We start from the raw sequence: 19,460 nt of genomic DNA, 5'->3' as shown, positions 1-19,460 counted from the left end.
AGGCGTTGTTTTGTTCCATGCCCAACTGGCCGATATACTCATAAATCTAGGTGTAGCTCCTTTTGCGGGTCCTGAATGGTGTCTAATACCACTCGCGTCCTGACAACCAAGGTCCGTTTGGAAAGTAGGTCATAGCAGCTCAGCAGCGCTGCCTCGCAGGCCTCTTTAGAAGGTTGGAAGAAGCATTGGGAAGGGTGGGGATTGGAAGGGCACGCCCAGACCATGTGTATTTCCCTGTTATTCGTTCGTCTTCTCTGTTCGCGCTATATTTTCCTTTGAAGATGAACGTAACCCAACTAGGACACCCTACCATTCTACCCCAGCCAAAGTGGAGTTCGTCCGTGAAAGTCGCTCCACGCAGGCTGCAGCCACCGTCATATTAAGAGTTGAAGTGCCTTATTACTGCCGGGCACAGCATTATACTTGAAAAATCTTGAAGCAGCCGTTCGTCTCCTCTCCGGAGACACTCACACGGTTCCGGAGTGCGACGATGACGGTCCTTCTAATAAGTAGTGATTTCTGTCAATGCAATTCGAGATTTGTTGATCTCAGAATAAGCTTCTAGAGCAAGTGTAGGTGCCCGGAGAGAGAGCGCTAACAGAAAGAGCGGGGGGGGGGGGGGGGGGGAGGGCTAACTGATTTACCTAGAGTCCCTGGTGGCCGGGAGCCCAGATGAGGTTACAATTCGGAGGGTCGTTGGACGGACAGAAATTTTGTAGGGTGGGGAGCGGCGGTGTCCGCGTACTTTGCGGACCATGTCACTCCGGTCCGCCACGGTGGCTAAGTGGTTATTGCACTCGGCTGCTGAACCGAAAGACGTGGGTTCGTTTCCGGCCGCAGAAGTCGCATTTCGACAGGGCCGAAATTCCAGAGGCTCGTGCACTGTGCGATGTCAGTGCACGTTAAAGAAACCCTAGTGGTTTAAATATCTGGTTTCCTTCACTACGGTGTCCTTTATAGCCTCAGTTCCTCTGGGACAATAAACCCCCGAAAACCAAAACAATAATATCGGGTCAGTACTTTCGCACGCGCCTGGCGATGGGCATTATGGTGAAAGCGCGACATGCTCCGGCGAATGGGTCGGACCCTGAAGATGCGTCTCAGTTTTTGGCGCTCGTACCTGTTCCTCAAAGTTGATGGCGTGATGAAAATGGAGTCGGTGAAGAATGCGCTGACCGGGTGGCGTTTCTGATGGGCTCGGGTATAGGTTGGGGAGATAGGCGTCTCGGAGTTACCGATAGGTGTTGACCACCCCCAGGTGCAGCAAACGCTGGTTGGATGGCGTAATGGGAAGGTCGAGAGCCCGTTTGTTGACTTAGTGGTGTATCAAGTCGAGTTGGTCCTCGTCGTGTTTGTGCATGTGAAGGTAGGGGCTGAGCAGAGATTTCTACTCGTTATGGAGGCATGTACCAGCCGCAAACCATCTTGCTTCGTAACCCCCCACGCTAATGGGAAACCTGGCGGACCGTACGGCGCGCGCGGTCGCCCCAGGTGGGGAGTTTCTCGAGTGCTACGTCCGATCTGCGTTGTTGGTGAATAAAGAGGCCGATGATGCGTATTTCATTGGCCTCTCTGGCCGGACTCGGAGGGAATGTGAGGTTAACTGAAGTGTTTTCCCGAGGCGAGAGACGAATGTGGACAAATTTTGATTTGTTGGGAACACATTGGAGACCACAGTATGCAGCATAAGCGTCCATTTTCTCCGCTGCGTGTTGTAGGCAGGTCTACATGTGTTATAAGAGGATTCTGGTGTGGGCTAATTGGTGCATACATTCTACGACAAAGATTGACACAGCGCAACGGAACGAGGACGAGAAGAAACACGAAACACAGGACGGGCGCGCTCCTGTGTTTCGTGTTTCTTCTCGTCCTCGTTTCGTTAAAGCCTTTAAAATACAAAGGTGAAACTTTCCGCTTTAGGCCAACAAACAACACGGCAAAATAACTAAGAGCAAAATAAAAACAATGAGGTGAGGTACGAAAAGAATCGTTTACCAGGATGTCTAGATGTGGTTAAAACACAAGAACCGCACCAGTTCTAAGAAGGACCTTTCTTTCTCCTATAGACAGACAGAAGGGCTGCTGATGCACGTGTCCACAGCCTTTTCAATTAAAAATCCCTCAATAACCTCCCTTTTCATTTTACTGCTTGCTGTTGCCAGAAAATTAGTGGCGGATAACATAGGCCGACATTCATGGTGGGGTTGATTACAATGAACTGCCATGTTGCTCCATGTGTCCCGGATTGCCATCTTTTGCCCAGATAGAGATATCATCCGTGGTCACGGCACGGTTAGCTGGCAGAACATGGTTAATTCACTTCTGCGTTCCCTTCTGAAAAACGTTGCCCACGACCTGTCGATTTGTAATGACATTGATAGTTTTGGAAGTCTAAAGCTTCCAAGTTTAAACGCTCTGTTAACAAAAACTATTGTGTTAAATCTTTTCTGTTATAGTCGGTTCACCATTCCATATGTTCCTGCACGTGATTTAAGACCGAAATACTGTTACTGCATTCCTCGCTCCTCAAACTGGTACGGAAAGCGCACTCGTCAACATCCCCGCAGAGGGGCGTCTTCAGCTTGCAGGCGTTGGTGAGTGGCGACACCACGGGTTCCCGAGCATCCGCAGGGACACCTCCGCAGGGGGATGATGGTGAACGGTGCATCACCACAGACCCGAGCACCCGCGCCTCGCCGTGCGCGGCATCGCCTTGTCTGGGGAAAAGGGGATCCTGGTGGTTGAGCCGACGCCGAGCGTTTGGACCTTTAGGGCCCCTCGGCGGAGGAAACACACCACTTTGGCCCCAGCTTCCTGTAGACGGCACCTCCGGCCTGACCCGACCGGGGGAAATAGGCAGTCGCATTTTCCTGTCCTCCTCTCTATATTTTACTTTACTATCGTCTTTCTCACAACTCTCCTGTCCCCTCCTCTCTTCCCGTTTTTTCTTACATATCTTATAGTCGCCAAGAGTCAACTTTGTGTGGTGTAACTACCCTGAGTTACCCATATTTGGTTATAGCAGTGGTGTACAGCTGATGTGGGCAGGACTTACAAGTTCCCTTCCTGTCCCCTTGTTGGGCTTCATGGTGGGTGGCTGGCACCATGGCCGAAAAAGACACTTTATTATGGCTACCTCTCTCCTTTCAAATGATCGCCGGCTGAAAAGAGGGCGGACCGATGTCACCTCACAATTTTTCAGCAAAAAGAAAAATACCTTCCCAAAGTACCACATAGTTCATAGCGAGAAAAAGGAAAAGCCAGCCAGACTTATATCCCCGTTTCTAGTATCCAAACTTCTCACAGATTCCCTGGGCCCTAAGTATAAAGTTACAAAACTAGCTAGTGGTGACATTTTGCTCTAACTGGTCGATATCAATCAGATTTCAAAGCTGGCAAGCATCGAAACATTTGGTGATATCCCAGTGTCCGTAACTCCACACAGATCTGTAAACACAGTGTGCGGTGTCATTTCTGACAATGACTTCTTGGAACTTACCGAAGAAGAAATGCTCGAAGGATTGTCAGATCAGAATGTGACTGATGTACACAGAATCAAAATCCGTAAGAAAGACAAGGAAATTCCGACAAAGTACCTGGTTCTGACCTTCGCATCCTGCACCTTGCCCGAGTCAATCGAGGTAGGTATGCAAAAATCCCCCTCTGTCCATATATACCTAACCGTCGACGCTGCTTCAAATACCAGAGGTATGGCCACGGCTCCCACAGCCGCCGCGGCCGCGATGCCTGCGCCAAATGTGCCTCCAATGATCATCAATCAAACGACTGCGATGCTGCGCCAAGCTGCGCAAACTGCGAAGGCGACCACGCCGCTTATTCAAGGTCGTGCCCTGCATGGAAAAAAGAAAAGGAAATAATTACCATAAAGACCAAAAAAAGCATTTAAAGAGGCAAGACAGCGCTACGCAACGACTCAGGGCCCATTCTCTTTAACTGCACGTACAAACTTCGCCGATGTGGTGCGTGGGCGCGGCACACCACAGCGGCCTTCGGTACCTGCCCAGCTACCTGCCCAACTCACGCCTAGTGAGGCTGAGGCAGGGCCATCCGCGCCTCTGGCAGATGCAGCGAAAGCTGCTATGCCACCCCCGAAAAAAAGGCTTGCCGGCCATCAAGTCGGCAGCCCGCAAGGCTTCCCCGTTCGGGAGAAGCGCACTACCTCCTTACCCACGGGCTCTCCGCGTATCCCCAACGCCTCCAGTGAGGCGATGGACACAAGTGAGAGCTCACCTCCGCCGCTGCGGAGGCGGAACTCTCTTGATCGCAAGAAAGAAAAATACCTTAATAACAGACCCTCAGCAAGGAGGGACCTAAGGTCTCAATACAATCCCCCCCCCCAAAAAAAAAAAAAATCAACATGGCGTTCCTTATCCACTGGAACTGCCATAGAATTTTAAATAACTACAGTGACGCAACAGATATCCTGAATTCTCTATCGCCTGTAGCACTGCGTCTGCAGAAAACCAACTTGGGACCTTCTCATAAAAAAAGATTTTTAAAAAGTATAAAGTCTTTCGCCGTGACCGTGACCATGCAAATAGGCTCTCTGGAGAAGTTGCTGTTGTAGTTCAGAGCGGCGTTGCAACCCATAAAATAAAGCTCCAGACGAATTATGAAGCCGTTGCAGTCACCGTCCTAAGATTTAAAACAATTACTGTATGCTCTATAAATCTTCCACCACATCTCACTGTTACACTACAAGGACTAGAGGAGCTTTTTAGGCAGCTACCAGAGCCATTACTGGTAGTCGGGGATTTTAACGCGCACTCCTCGTTTTAGGTTAGTGAGCCGACAGACACTAGAGGTCGGATTTTAGAAGATTTTATTCTGTCCAACAACGTCTGCTTGCTCAATACAGGCAAACCCACACATTGCTCTTCATCCTCAGGTAAAATGAGTTGCATAGACTTGTCTTTTAGCTCTCCATCCGTTTTTACCCATTTTACGTGGGACATCCTTGATAACCCGTACGGAAGTGGTCACTTTCCAGTGGTAATTAATTGTGCATCACGACCACAATAATCCCAACAGAACCACGCCGTTGGAAGCTGCACTTAGCGGACTGGCCACTATTTTAAGAAAAGGTCTGTCTGGAAAAAAAAATTTTCTGATAATCTTAGCGTTGACGAAATAAATGAAAATTTTACAACATATATCATTGCGGCTGCACATCTAGCCATTCCTCAGTCGTCAGGAGTTGTACGGCACAGGAGTGCAGAGAAGCAAAAAAGAAACAAAACAAAGCCTGGGGAACATTCCGAAAGTACCCCACATACGACAACCTCAAAAATTTTAAAAAGGCGAGAGCAAAAGCATAGTAAGTGCGTCGCAATGCTGAGAAAACTTTATGTAAAAATTAAGTGTTGTCCATAAATAGTTCAGTTACATCGAAACAAATGTGAATGCAGGCCCGCAAACTTAATGGCAGCTTTACTCATTTCACAATTCCTTTCCTAACAGCTCTGGATACACAAACAAGCATTAACGAACAGGCCGACAAACTGGGGGAACATTTCGCCACAGTTTCTAGCTCCTCACACTACACCCAATCATTTTTAATGCACAAGAACACAACTGAAAAACAACGACTGCCGACAAGTGGCAGTTCAAATGAACGCTACAATAAATTATTGCACTACAAGAAATCTGTACAATACTTTCGGCCGGCAAACAGACAGCACTAGGACCCGACGAAATCTATTATGAAATGCTTGCTCACCTCTCCGTAGATGCTGTAGAAGCTCTTCTAAAATTCTTCAATAAAATATGGCAGTCCGGAGAAGTGCCAGAGGCGTGGAAAATCGCCGTGGTTGTGCCATTCCTGAAATCTTGAAAACCGCCAAGTTCGGCTAGTAGTTGCAGGCCAATAGCACTTACGAGTTGTCTTGCTAAAAGTTTTCAAAGTGTGCTAAATATTAGGTTAATGTTCATCCTTCAATCGCGAAAACTTCTTCATATCCACCAATGTGGTTTTAAAAAAGCATGCTGTACAAATGACCATCTCGTCCGTCTTGAAAACAGTCCATGAAGCATTCATACACAAACAGCACTGTGCAGCAGTATTTTTTTACATGGAAAAAGCTTTCAATACCACCTGGAGGTACGGGATTCTTCGTGACCTCGCGGATCTAGGTATCCGTGGCAGGATACTGAACTGTCTAAAAGACTTGCTTTCTGACCGTTCTTTTCGCGTACGTCTAGGCTGCACGCTTTCGAAAAAATTCATCCAATAAAACGGCGTACCAAAGGGGTGTATTCTAAGTACCACACTCTTTATTGTAAAAATGAACTCAATATCGCGAATAATTCCAAAGACCATCATGTATTCCCTATATGTTAACGACCTTCAAATTTCATGCACATCTCCCAGCTTGCCAACATGCGAAAGGCAGATACAATTTACACTGAACAAACTAGCGACATGGGCAGACCAAAATGGATTTAAATTCTCTCCACATTAAACAGTTGCCGTCTTTTTCTCACTGAAACGAGGAATGCAGATTGATCCCACCCTGCACTTTAATGAAAGTGTTCTACAAGTAAATCAGGAGCATAAATTCCTAGGCATAACTTTCGACCGAAAGCTCACATTGTTACCCCACATAAACACCCTCAAAAAGAAAGCTTCTCGATCTCTAAATATACTGAAGGTACTCTCACGGAAACACTGGGGGTCCGACAGGTTATGCCTTTTACAGATCTACCGCTATGTAGTACGGTCCACTTTGGACTATGGATGCATTGTTTATGGGTCTGCAAGACCATCATACCTTAAAAAACTGGATCTCGTACATAACCTGGGTCTTCGTATATCAACTGGTGCATACAGAACATCCCCCATAAATAGCCTATATGTAGAAAGAAATGAACCATCTCTTGCAAACAGAAGAGCAATAGTTACCTGTGCATATGTACTAAAATAAGATCCTTTCCAAAACACCTTTGTTACCTCATAGTTACCAAGTGCACATCTTGAAGACTGTGCAATAATAAACTACAATCGATCAAACCTTTGTTACTACGCTTTGAAGATGCATGTCATGAACTCGGAATACTAGATGCTCTGCCAAACATTGCCCCGAGGCACGACCCATTGCCACCATGGTACTGTCTTCCCGCTGCTTGCGACTTCACGCTAACACAGTTTCGTAAAAAACAAACACCACATGAGCATCAACGACAAGAATACTTAGCTTTGAAAGGGAAATATTCAAGCTACATAGAGTTTTACAGAGATGGCTCTAAAACAGCGATGCACGTTGGAAGTACCGTAGTACAAGGGAAATGGGAAAAAATAGTAAGATTGCCAAGTTATGTATCAATATTTACTGCCGAATGTTACGCAGTGTGTATGGCTGTGGACAAAATAGTACATGAGAACATCGAAAAGAGTATAATATACACAGATTCCCTCAGCCTACTCAAAGCGCTGCTGTCAAGAAATGGAGTTGAACCCTTAGTAGGCCACATCATACACAGCACAGAAAAAGTCACAACAGAAGGACATATGCTAAGGTTATGCTGGGTCCCAAGTCACGTCGGAATAGAGGGTAATGAGAGAGCAGACTCAGCAGAAGTAAAAGCTCAAAATGGTGAAATCAAAAATGTGAAGATACCCTTTAAAGACAGCATGAATTTCATAGATAACAAATTAAAGAACAAACGGCAGAAAGAGTGGGAAAATGACCTTAACAACAAATTACACTTCATAAAGCCAACCTTGTGGGAATGGAAGCCATGCAGACACCGGAAACGTTTCACTGAAATTATCTTATGTCGCCTTCGCATAGGACACGCACACTTGACACACAACTGCTTACTTACAAAAGAAGCCAAACCCGTTTGTGAAAGTTGCGGCGACGAGCTCACACTAAACCATGTCTTATTTACATGTTCATACCTAGAAAAGCTAAGAAGTATTTTAGTCAATATTATCAATGCATTCCATTTCACCCAGGAGTACTCCTGGGTGATAATGCAATTGTTGACATTTCTGATGTTTTTAACGCCTTCGCATAGGACACGCACACTTGACACACAACTGCTTACTTACAAAAGAAGCCAAACCCGTTTGTGAAAGTTGCGGCGACGAGCTCACACTAAACCATATCTTATTTACATGTTCATACCTAGAAAAGCTAAGAAGTATTTTAGTCAATATTATCAATGCATTCCATTTCACCCAGGAGTACTCCTGAGTGATAATGCAATTGTTGACATTTCTGATGTTTTTAACTTTTTACGAGAGGTTGGTTGTCTTAATGAAGTGTGATTGCCTCACTTTTATGGGATACACCTCAGTCACTTTCTCGATCCTGAGAAGAATGCTGAGGTGTGTATTTCATCGCTTGGGGGCCTCGACATCCTTCCTCTGCAAAGGATGGCCGCTGAGGTTACCTGACCTTTTTTAAAGCTTTTACCATTTCCCATTACGAAAAATTCTGCCTTTCACATTCAATAGATGGTGTGAAATAACATTGTAGGTCCTTTACACCACCGCTTCATTTCTCTCATATAAAATCCAGCACAAGACAGTTTTCTATACCTTGCGTTTGGCGCATGATGGTCTCAGCCTCCTATGTACCATAAAACCCAACACAACACAACACAACACGCACTCGTCAACAGTACGGGCCAGCGTGTTTCAATTGCTTGTCACCTAGTGTATTCCGCATGAAAACTAAGTATACCCTGAAAAAATATTGCAGTATGTCTCTGCGTTGATTTCTGTACCATAATTATTCCATCTGTTGTTGCTGTCTTAATTTCGAATTGCTGTCATCCATTGTGATTTTGTAATCCCCTATGTCTCTATATTTGTCTTTCTGTGTTGCTTTTAGTCAAACGTCTCTATTTTCCTTTGTTTCCTGCCTGCCTGCCTGCCTGCCTGCCTGCCTGCCTGCCTGCCTGCCTGCCTGCCTGCCTGCCTGCCTGCCTGCCTGCCTGCCTGCCTGCCTGCCTGCCTGCCTGCCTGCCTGCCTGCCTGCCTGCCTGCCTGCCTGCCTGCCTGCCTGCCTGCCTGCCTGCCTGCCTGCCTGCCTGCCTGCCTGCCTGCCTGCCTGCCTGCCTGCCTGTCTGTCTGTCTGTCTGTCTGTCTGTCTGTCTGTCTGTCTGTCTGTCTGTCTGTCTGTCTGTCTGTCTGTCTGTCTGTCTGTCTGTCTGTCTGTCTGTCTGTCTGTCTGTCTGTCTGTCTGTCTGTCTGTCTGTCTGTCTGTCTGTCTGTCTGTCTGTCTGTCTGTCTGTCTGTCTGTCTGTCTGTCTGTCTGTCTGTCTGTCTGTCTGTCTGTCTGTCTGTCTGTCTGTCTGTCTGTCTGTCTGTCTGTCTGTCTGTCTGTCTGTCTGTCTGTCTGTCTGTCTGTCTGTCTGTCTGTCTGTCTGTCTGTCTGTCTGTCTGTCCGTCCGTCCGTCCGTCCGTCCGTCCGTCCGTCCGTCCGTCCGTCCGTCCGTCCGTCCGTCCGTCCGTCCGCATATAGGGCATATCGGATGCTGTGAATGGAGCTTATTTTTGTGGGAAGGTCTTTCATTGCAAGGTTGAAGAGGAGGGGAGATGACACCGCACCCTGCGGTATACCCCTGGATCTGATGGTATAGAGTCTTTGTTCCTTGCCTTCAATTGGGATGTAGTAATGCGTCCCGTGAAAAATTGCTTATGTATCAGTATGTATTCCTGCCCAGAGTTGTTATATTGGAGGTGATTATCATTTCAATTTTGATATTACCGAAGGCCCCTTTCAAACCCAAGACTAAGACTGCTTTGTCATTGTGAGAGTTCTTTGGGTTCGAATATATTACCATGGTGTTGTAGAAGGATGTCTTGTGCGGATTTTTGTGGTTGGAAACCAAACAAAATGTCCGTAAAACTGTGACATGTTTAGAGGTGACTGAACAACATGTCTCTCACCACAGTCTCCTTCGGTTTACCGACACAAGATTTGAGGGAGATATGGCGCAGATGTTCTACAGCAATTGGCTTGCCTGCCTTAGGAATAAATGCCACTAAGCTTGCTTTCCAATCCTGGGGGCGAGGAATATGTCCAAGCCAGATATGGTGGGTGAATTTAGGAGGATACGATAGGCTACATGCGAAAGGTTCGCTAGAAGTTAGACGGTAACCTTGTCCAGGTCCGGTGCAGTGCCACGTTTGATTTTGGCTAGGGCCTCCTTGTCAAGGAGCTGGAAGGGAGCGCCTGGCTCCAGATTTGTTTGGCCTACGTATGAGTATCGGGAAAGGCGACGGTCCAGCATGGTACAGAAATATATTCGATAGAGTGTCCGGGCCAGTTGTGTCGTAGTACCGGGAAAGTAACGAATGACACGTTGGAGGTGCCACGCCTTTTCTTCAGGTGTTTGAGTGGGGTGAATAAGTGCACGAAACAGATGGCAGGTGTTGCGAACAGACATCTGGCGCGCAGCAGTGATATATCGATCCACTCAATTAGTGTCGGCTAGCTGAGCTGCATAGTCGGCAGCCTTCAGGGCGGCGTGAACGCAGCGTACTGGAGCAGAACTTATGCATCTTTCTCGAAAAGAACTTAAGGTTCAACAGCCTCAGAGGAAGGAACAACTTTATTTCAAAGAAAGCAACAAAGGTCCTCCAGGGTGGGCTCCGACTTTTAACGGAGGGGAAAAACAGTTTCCAGTACACAGCGAAGTGGTTGAAGTTGCAAGAGGAGATACATCAATTGGTTTTTGACGGAAGGAGAGGGAACAGTGACTGTTTCATATCTAGACTGACCCCTAAACTGGCCGTGGGTGAAGGGATGGCGATCACTCTTTGCAAAATAGAGGAGAGAAAACAAGTGGTTTTTGAGGAACAGAAATGGCGCAGTACCTTCCTCACTTCCGCGTTCCGCCTATTGCGGACACCTCGGCCGGGATTGAAGCCGGGGTACTATGGCAGAGTAGGCGAGTGCGCTATGTCCCGAGCCTACGCGGCGAATGGATTACAGCTATAGACATTTTTAGCTGTGCGTACGCAGCGGCTGAGCGCACGCAAGGAACTTGCGGGGACTATAGTGCGCATGCTCAGAGCGCGCGCACGAGCCCTGCGCCTTGCGTACGTACGCAAGCCAGCGGGCCTTGCGCTGCCTTACTTGCGTGGTTAACGTTGACAAGATGGCGGGGCCTTGCCCGCCCACTTCGGAGCAAATTCTGCGTTGCCGCAGCATTTTTCGACGTGATAACTCGCTCTAAACGGTTGTATTCGCATTTTTTTTGTGCATTCTCAGCACCCCCCCCCCCCCCTCCGTGATGATACAGTTGAGAAATATGCATCGTTGTTAAGATAAATTCAAGAATTCATATTAAGCCTAACAACGTCCGCATACACGGTCGTCAGCAACCACCCAAAGCGAAGTACTTCTCCAACTTTGCAGAGGAATTTACATTTTCATTTCTTTCAATTGTTGTACACATAAAAAACCCTTCGAATGTATTCATTATTGCCGTTAATAAAACAGAAAAAAGTTTCTTCGCCGAAGAGTTCAGGAGCTCTGAATTGCTGTCCCTAGATGGCACCACAGTATGTTATACTAGTCGGTCGCTACGCTAGCCACTCCCAACCAAAATCTGTCGCTTACAGGACAGGCAAAAGTGCGCGTAAGGTGCGCTTTTACCATAGGCAAATCTTTTGTTGACGCCCAGCTAAAACTGTCTATTATCTCACGTAGTGACGGCAGATCCGGACCCCCACCGTGAAATAGCTAAGACATTAACAATGAGGCGGAGTTCTTTCGGCAGGCAATGTAAGGCGATGAATAAAAATTTACCAATATCTATCGAAAGGAAAGTGTATAACAGCTGTATTTTGCCGATACACACCTCTGGGGAGAAACGTGCAGGCTAACGAAAGTTTTCTACTTAAACTGGACTACGCAGCTAGCTGTGGAGAGCAAAATTAACCATTCAGACATTAGAAGAGAGGAGGATGAGTGAGGAAACAAGCGCGGGTTAATAAGATCCTGGTTTAATTTAATAAAAAAAAGACACGAGCACGTCACGTAATGCGAAGCCAAGATAACCGATGGTCGATAACCGATGGTCGATAAGGGTAACAGACTGATTACCAAGAGAAGGCAATCATAGCAGAAGGCGGCAGAAAGTCAGGGCTATGGATGAGTTTGGAATTTTGCGGGGATAATGTATTCACAGGTGCCACAAAACATAGAGGTAGAAGAGGGGCGGCTAATGATGACGATGAGGTATGCCGGTGATGATTATCGTATACTTTTAGAAAGGTTTGATTAGTTGCTGGACGTTTTATTGGAATAATCACACAGTTGCAGTGGATCGAGCTCTTCTGGAAAGGCTCTGTCTGGCTTATATGACGTCATTTTAAAGGTGTACCCTTATTTCCGTACCCGGGTGTTCTTGCTTTCGCTGTGCGCTAAATGTCCCAGCTGCGGCCGGGACACTCCCAGCCATTGAAGGCTCTTCAACTCAGTACCACTGGAAGTGGGCCACTGCAGCGGTTCTAGACAGTTTCCTTTTTGTACGCAGGTCATGACGGAATGGATAAAGCAGTATGGCAAGGTGTTCGGAATTTACCTCGCTGACCAACCCTTCATGGTTATTACTGAAACCAAACTCACACGGGAGTGCTTCATCAAGGCTACGAAGGTCTTCCAAGATCGGCCTATGTACTCGATAAATATGCAGCCAATGGTGAGCAGCATGCTGCTGCTTAAAGGTATGTACAATTAGATGAAATTAAACAATCACTTCTCATAATATAACGATAGGTTTCTATGTTTTGAATGGAGAAATCGATCGGCAGTGATAATCTTGCTTGCACAGTGAAATTTCGAGCGAAAGGTAACAGCAGGAGCAATTTCTGAACAACCATCATTTTTCTGTTGTGAGCCGCTGCTTAGTAAATTTAAGATTGTATACTTTAATATCTTGAAAAATAATATTTCTGCAAGAAATACATCCGTCAAATCAGGCTATCTGCCACACACACAAAAGAATAGCAAAGATCGGCTGAACTTACGCACGCATTACTAATCCATAAAGCAGGTAAATATGGGCTTTGATTTGGAGGCTCAGTATTATGTCATCTATAGTTAGCATCAGCTAGATAATCATCCAGAAGGAAAAAATCACTTTGCGCAACAGTATATGATAGATTATACTATTGGCCAGCAATGCGCTTCTTTAAGCCTTCCCTCAACTTACTCAAGAACGTACAGACTAAAAAGAAAGCACTCGTAGGGGTGGTTGTTTGGCACAGGAAGAACACTTTAAGAATACAGTCACATCAAATTTTGTAAATGAAGGACGGATTTTAGAATCCGATATATTATCTGCGTTAAAGGATTCAAAGCTGTCGTTATCAGCGATGCTTTCTGCTTTCAAGGGGAAAACAATCGTGGTGTTCCGAAGAGGTTGAGTACCAGCACCTACTTCCATTAACATGCCTCAGAGACCTAGGCGCAAGAATGCAAGCAATTTTTGAAAATGAGCCCTGTGCACTCAAAATATAACTGTCAACGCTAATGCAAACAATAACGGAAACAAAAAATACAATCAATGGTGAAGTAGCGTACGCAACACTTTGTAAGTTATTAAAATCAGCGAGAGCCAGAGTAAACGCTGCCGCTTCTCTTTATCTATATATATATATATATATATATATATATATATATATATATATATATATATATATATATATATATATATATATATATGGGCATGTTCAGATAAGAACGGTAATCGAGGTCCCATGACCATTTTTTGTTTTCAATTATATTTTTATATGTGATGGGTAAATGTGTCCACACAAAGGAATGAACCTTAGTTTTGCAAGGAACTTCGTAGTTTTCTCGAAAAAAAATCGTATGTCACAAGAGGTGGAGAATGTCGTTTTTGCCACTTCTCAAAGTTGCAAGTTTGGAGCATCACTGCATGCACAATAAATTGTGTCCGCGCATAAGTATTTTTTCAGTACTTCATCGCAACGTGTACTATACGAAGAAATAAAAAAAAACTTTTTCTTGCTGTGTCAATTTTCTGAGTAAAAAATCGCAAACTTCGCTTCCGGTGCTGTGCAGTGCCAAAAAGACACTTTTGAGGGCAACCTTACGGCAGGATGCGTAAAGATCTCCCGACTGAATCTTTTTCTCTGTATTTTTCAGCTACTTTTAATCACTTCAGGCAAGATTTGTAGCTCTACACCTGACCTATATTTTTCAATATGGCCTCAAAATTGGCAGAAGTTCAAAAACGTGAAAAAAGTGACAACTTTGACTTGAATTTAAAAAATAACATCATCATCGATATTTGTTAAAATTTGCCCTAATAATACTCAATACTTCATAACTTTAAGGCATTAAAAAGTATTGCGTTATATTGTTTGAAAGTATGAAAATAAATACAAAACGGACTTCATGATTTCAATCCCTACGACTGCTCAGTATTCCCTCTTAGGATGCGCAATCGTCAGAAGCTGGTTTTAGTATTGGTATTTTGTAAGTAAATTTTAAACGCTACAGTTGCTGAGTTCATAAGTGTAATTTGTAAGCATTTTTTCTATTACAATCAAAGGTCTAAAGCTCCTATTCGCTTTCGTGCTGTTCTAACGGTGGGACCTAAATTACTGTAAGCATATTTCAGCACGTTATTTTGGAGTGACGTGTGTGTAGGGGTAGTTTATGCAAACAATTAATGCACCCGTCGCGCTCTCAAGGTGACTAGCTGCTACCGCCGCTCCAGGGATGAACCGCGCTTGGCAGCCGCTCCTATAGCTATATAACGCCCGGCGCGACCCTGAAATTCACAGCATCATGTGTGCCGCCGCTGCACCGAGGCTTAGCCGCCGCTATCATCTTTTCATCGCAACGCACCGCACGCCTAGCAGTTATGCCTCAGCCTTCGACCTTCGACCGAGATAACCCTTGTGAGCGGATGTTGTTCGGATCTCGAGTTTTGTGTGTCGTTTTCCAGGCCTGGTAGACCCGGTGGGGTCGTTTTCTGTACTCACGTGTTTTCTCTGCGCTGGAGCGCTCCCTCGACAAGCATACTTGGTATCTCAGTCTCAGCTGGTACGCCAGACCGAAAGAACATCAGTGTCGACGGTGGGCAGCCTGTGTTAAAAATCCATTCATCTGTCCATCTTTTTTTTTTGGAAAAGCAGCTCTGGGCCCTGCATCCGTCACCTGCTCTTCTGTCTCGCGATAATCTCCGGAAGCGGTGAGCTTTTGCATTCATGAAGAGATTTCCGCGGCGAACGTTTTGTGCCGACTACTCAAAAAGGCACAAACAGAGAATTGAAAAAGGACGTAATTTTCGCAGTGTAAAGACACTCAATGTCGCTGCTCTCAAAAAAGTCCTACTTCCCGAAGAAGCTCTCCGAGTACGAGAAAGGGACTTCATCTGTCAGAATTGTTACCGTCGGTTCAAGGAAGACATAGATAATATGCAGGCAGAGTCAACCGAAACATTAGAATAATACCGCCCTGGGGAAGAAATCGTAGAAAATTTAAATTCAAGTGCCAGCATTACCTCCGAAATCTCGCCCCTAAAGCCACCGAGCGGTTTAAAAAAACGCCTCAGACTTTGCTATGCAAAGCGAAAGCAGGAAGAGGTGGCAAGAGCTATGGTGACGAAAATACGATCGGGGATACAGGCAGCATATAATGTCCCAGAGACTTCGCGTGCGTCAGAAGAAAAGTGTGCGCAATGCAGCAGCTGGGAGGACAACCTACATGCTGCCTACAATAGGTGTACGTCCTTTCAAGAGCGTTGCCAGCTGCTGACACTGCTACCAGGCAACCTAACCGTGAAATATGTGCAGGAAGTTATTCCAGAGGCAACGAGGCACGTTATCAAAAAATCGAAGAAGATGGTGGATGAGGAAGGCGTATGGTCAACACAGGAGAGATATACAAGATGTCAACTACAACAGGAAGACATTACCACCGTTTTAGATTATTACACCATGGATGAACTCGATTGCTCTAGACAGACTCCGAACAAAAAGGATGTTGTGAGAATCGAAAAGGAGGGAGAGAAAGAATGGATACCTAAACGCTTCATGACGCGTTCCTTGCGAGAAGCATTCCGCCTCTACAAGCAAGCTCACCCTGCCTCCCAGGTTGGCCTCACAAAATTCATATCCTTGCGTCCTAAGTGGGTGAAATGCTCGCTACAGTGGCAAGTGTGTGTTTGTGTGTGCTGTGCAAACTTTCAGTTGTGCCTCGTGGGACTGCAGAACGCGTCCGGAAGGTCGCTTTCTCCCGAAGATATGCAGAGCCTCTGCGTATGCCAGGAACCTACTGCGTCGTGTTTCCTTAGGAATTGTGAGCACTGTCCACAAGATGGCATTTTCACTTCGGAAAATTTTGAAATGAGCAGTGAGGACGAGGTGTTGATTGGTTCATGGGAATACGGTGAGCTCGTTAAAAAGACTCTGACCGCTTCATCATTTATGAGAGAATTTCTAAGAATGACCATGAAATGGATACCCCACAACTATATTAGATCTGTGCAAGCAAGAGCAATACATGAAGAAAAACACAGCTGCAAGAGAGGTGCAATTGTTTTGCATTTTGATTTCGCCGAAAACTGGACAGTTGTGCTTCCAGACGCAGTACAAGCGTACCATTGGCAGAAAAAGCAGGTGACCGTGTTTACCTGCGTTGTCACGTCAAGAAAATCGACTCGGAACTACGCCGTTATTTCCGACGATATGTCTGATGATTCAGCTCATGCATGCTTGACTCTGTCAAAAATCAAAGCACACCTCGAAGACAACGCGCCAATCTACACCAAGATATCATATGTGAGCGACGGGGCTCCCGCTCACTTCAAGAATAAATATCAGTTTCATGAGCTGTCAAGAGACGAAATGGATGTTTTCGGCCACTGGACACGGCAAAAATGCTTGCGACGGCGTTGGTGGGCTTGTCAAACATCTAGCATCACACCACAACTTGCGGAAGCCTGCAAGTGAGGCCATACAAACAGCCAGCGGCTTCGTAGACGCAATTCAAGGAACGCTAAAGAACATCACCATTCTGGAGCTCCCACAGAGGGAGCTTGCAGACTTTCGCGCAACGAAGAAGGAAGAATGGAAAATGGCAAAGAAAGTGCCTGGAGTTCAGACGCTCCATATGCGGAAGTACGTTCAAACAAATGAAGGCAGTGCATCCTACGTGGCCTCCATCGCTGCTTCGGAATGGAAGAGGCTGTGATCTGGTTTGTGCTTCGTGCTGGACAATATACTGTGCGCATACCGACTTCAACTGCTGCCGTTAATTTCTTGTTACGATTTTCTGAATTGCAATCTGCATATAAAGCGGCATCCCATTTGTATATTGCGTTCCTATTAAAACTCCTCCTGATTAAAAATCTTTTAGATAAATTGTTCCTCTCAGAAGACGATGTTCTGTCTCCTGACATTGCCCTGTAGAACCTTTGAACACAGAGGTAAACAGATGCAGGTACGGAAACGTCGGCTTCAGAAACACATTAATATAAATTTTTATATATAAACATTTTTCTAAGAACCGACAAATGATCTAATATTTTTAAAAATCAATTACATACCAATGTACCTTACGATGATAAATTAGAGAATACAAAAAAAAAACGTTTGACCGCCAGCAGCCAGTTCATCAGGTGAAATAGTGAATTTATTCCCATTTTGACGGATTAAGAACGCCGCTAACAAGCGAGTAGAAGCTGTACAAACATTCAGGAATGTTCGCATATTGTGATAAATGGAATGTAACCACGTTCAGTGAGTGCTAAATCAAATATCTGACAGTTACTATTTCTAAGAGGCAGTAATAAGCAATTCTAGGTAACAAAAACATGAGCTCAGTTTTGTATTTATTTTTATACTTTAAAACAAAATAATGCAACACTTTTTTGGTGCCTTAAAATTATAGAGTATTGAGTATTATTAGGGCAAAGTTTAATAAAATTCAATGATGATATTGTTTTATAAATTCAAGTCAAAGTTGTCACTTTTTTCACGTTTTTGAACTTCTGCCAATTTTGAGGCCATATTGAAAAATATAGGTCAAGTGTAGAGCTACAAAACTTGCCTGAAGTGAATAAAAGTAGCTGAAAAATACAGAGAAAAAGATTCAGTCTGGAGATCTTTACGGATCTTGCCCTAAGGCTGCCCTGAAAAGTGCATTTTTGGCACCGCACAGCTCCGGAAGCGAAGTTTGCGATTTTTTACTAAGAAGACTGACACAGCAAGAAAACGTTTTTTATTTTCTTCGTATAGTGCAAGTTGTAATAAAGTACCGAAAAAATAGTTATGCACGGAAACAATTTATTGTGATACAGTGATGCTCCAAACTTGCAACTCTGCGAAGTGGCAAAAACGACATTCCCCACCTCTTGTGACATACGATTTTTTTCCGAGAAAACCATGAAGTTCCTTGCAAAACTAAGGTCCATTCCTTTGTGTGGACACATTTACCCATCACATATAAAAATTTAAACTGAAAACAAAAAATGGTCATGGGACCTCGATTACCGTTCTTATCTGAACATGCCCATATATATATATATATATAAACATATTTTGTTGCTAGAGGTAAAATGCAAAGTTGAGAAACGCTTTATTTAGCCATAGATTTCTTTTGAGTCGACGTTTCGGACAGAGCCTGTCCTTCCTCAGGATTGAAGAAGTTACAGCGATCTTCCTGCTCTTCTTAAGGAGTTGGCATTGGTACACATGTACTACACATGAACAAAACAACAAAACAACAAGCAAACGAAGATGAAAAGAAGATGGAAAATTAATGGCAACTTTGATTGTGATTCCAGAAACGTAATATACCTCCCAGAATGCAGTGTGTGCAGTATGCAGTACATTGGGCAGACCATCAACCCTCTACGAATTCGCTTTAATAACCACCGCGCGCATATATTATCACTACCCAACCTTATGTCTGCCTTGTCAAAACACAATAATGAGAACAACCACCCATTTGATGTAATTCTCTTTCCGCTGTGTATTTTATCAAACAAGAGCATTGTTCGTAGCTGCTAATGGGTGATGGGTGACTGGAGCTTAGTCAAGCCGCAACAAAGCGGCTTTTTCTTCAGTCTCCTTTTTTTCGCTGTATTTTTCCATGCGAAAAATAAATTGACTGATTGATTAAGTTAACAGTCCTACAGGGTGGGTTCCACAACACCTTGGAAAGAGAGCAACGAGAGCCGTACTTTATTTACAAATTTAGAAATAATCCTCACGGCCTCAATGAAAGTCTAGGTTTATTGTCCTCCATCCGCCCCCTGCAGTGCCAGTGCTGACCTTACAGGGCTGACCTTGACATTGTGATGAACCAGTTTCTTAAAATGGCCCTGGGTCCACACTGGGCATGAGGAGATTGATGCACAGACTCCAAAATGATTTTGAAGTGATTTAATTAAAGCATCTGGCTCGATGCCGCTTACGGGACAGAAGCTGGGCTCGT

At 45.0% G+C, this 19,460-nt stretch overlaps 1 protein-coding gene across 1 annotated transcript in view; it reads left to right on the top strand.

The window, feature by feature from the left end:
* LOC144101995 (cytochrome P450 3A24-like) overlaps positions 1-19,460 on the top strand; it is a 56,605-nt gene that overhangs the window by 19,300 nt on the left and 17,845 nt on the right. Inside the window, exon 3 of the mRNA XM_077635241.1 lies at positions 12,520-12,709. Within this exon, the coding sequence (XP_077491367.1) occupies positions 12,520-12,709 (190 nt within the window). The remainder of the gene's footprint in view (positions 1-12,519; positions 12,710-19,460) is intronic.

The sequence above is a fragment of the Amblyomma americanum genome, chromosome 8 (assembly GCF_052857255.1).
Source record: "Amblyomma americanum isolate KBUSLIRL-KWMA chromosome 8, ASM5285725v1, whole genome shotgun sequence".
Lineage (NCBI taxonomy): Eukaryota > Metazoa > Arthropoda > Arachnida > Ixodida > Ixodidae > Amblyomma > Amblyomma americanum.
This window is presented reverse-complemented; position numbering and strand designations above follow the sequence as displayed.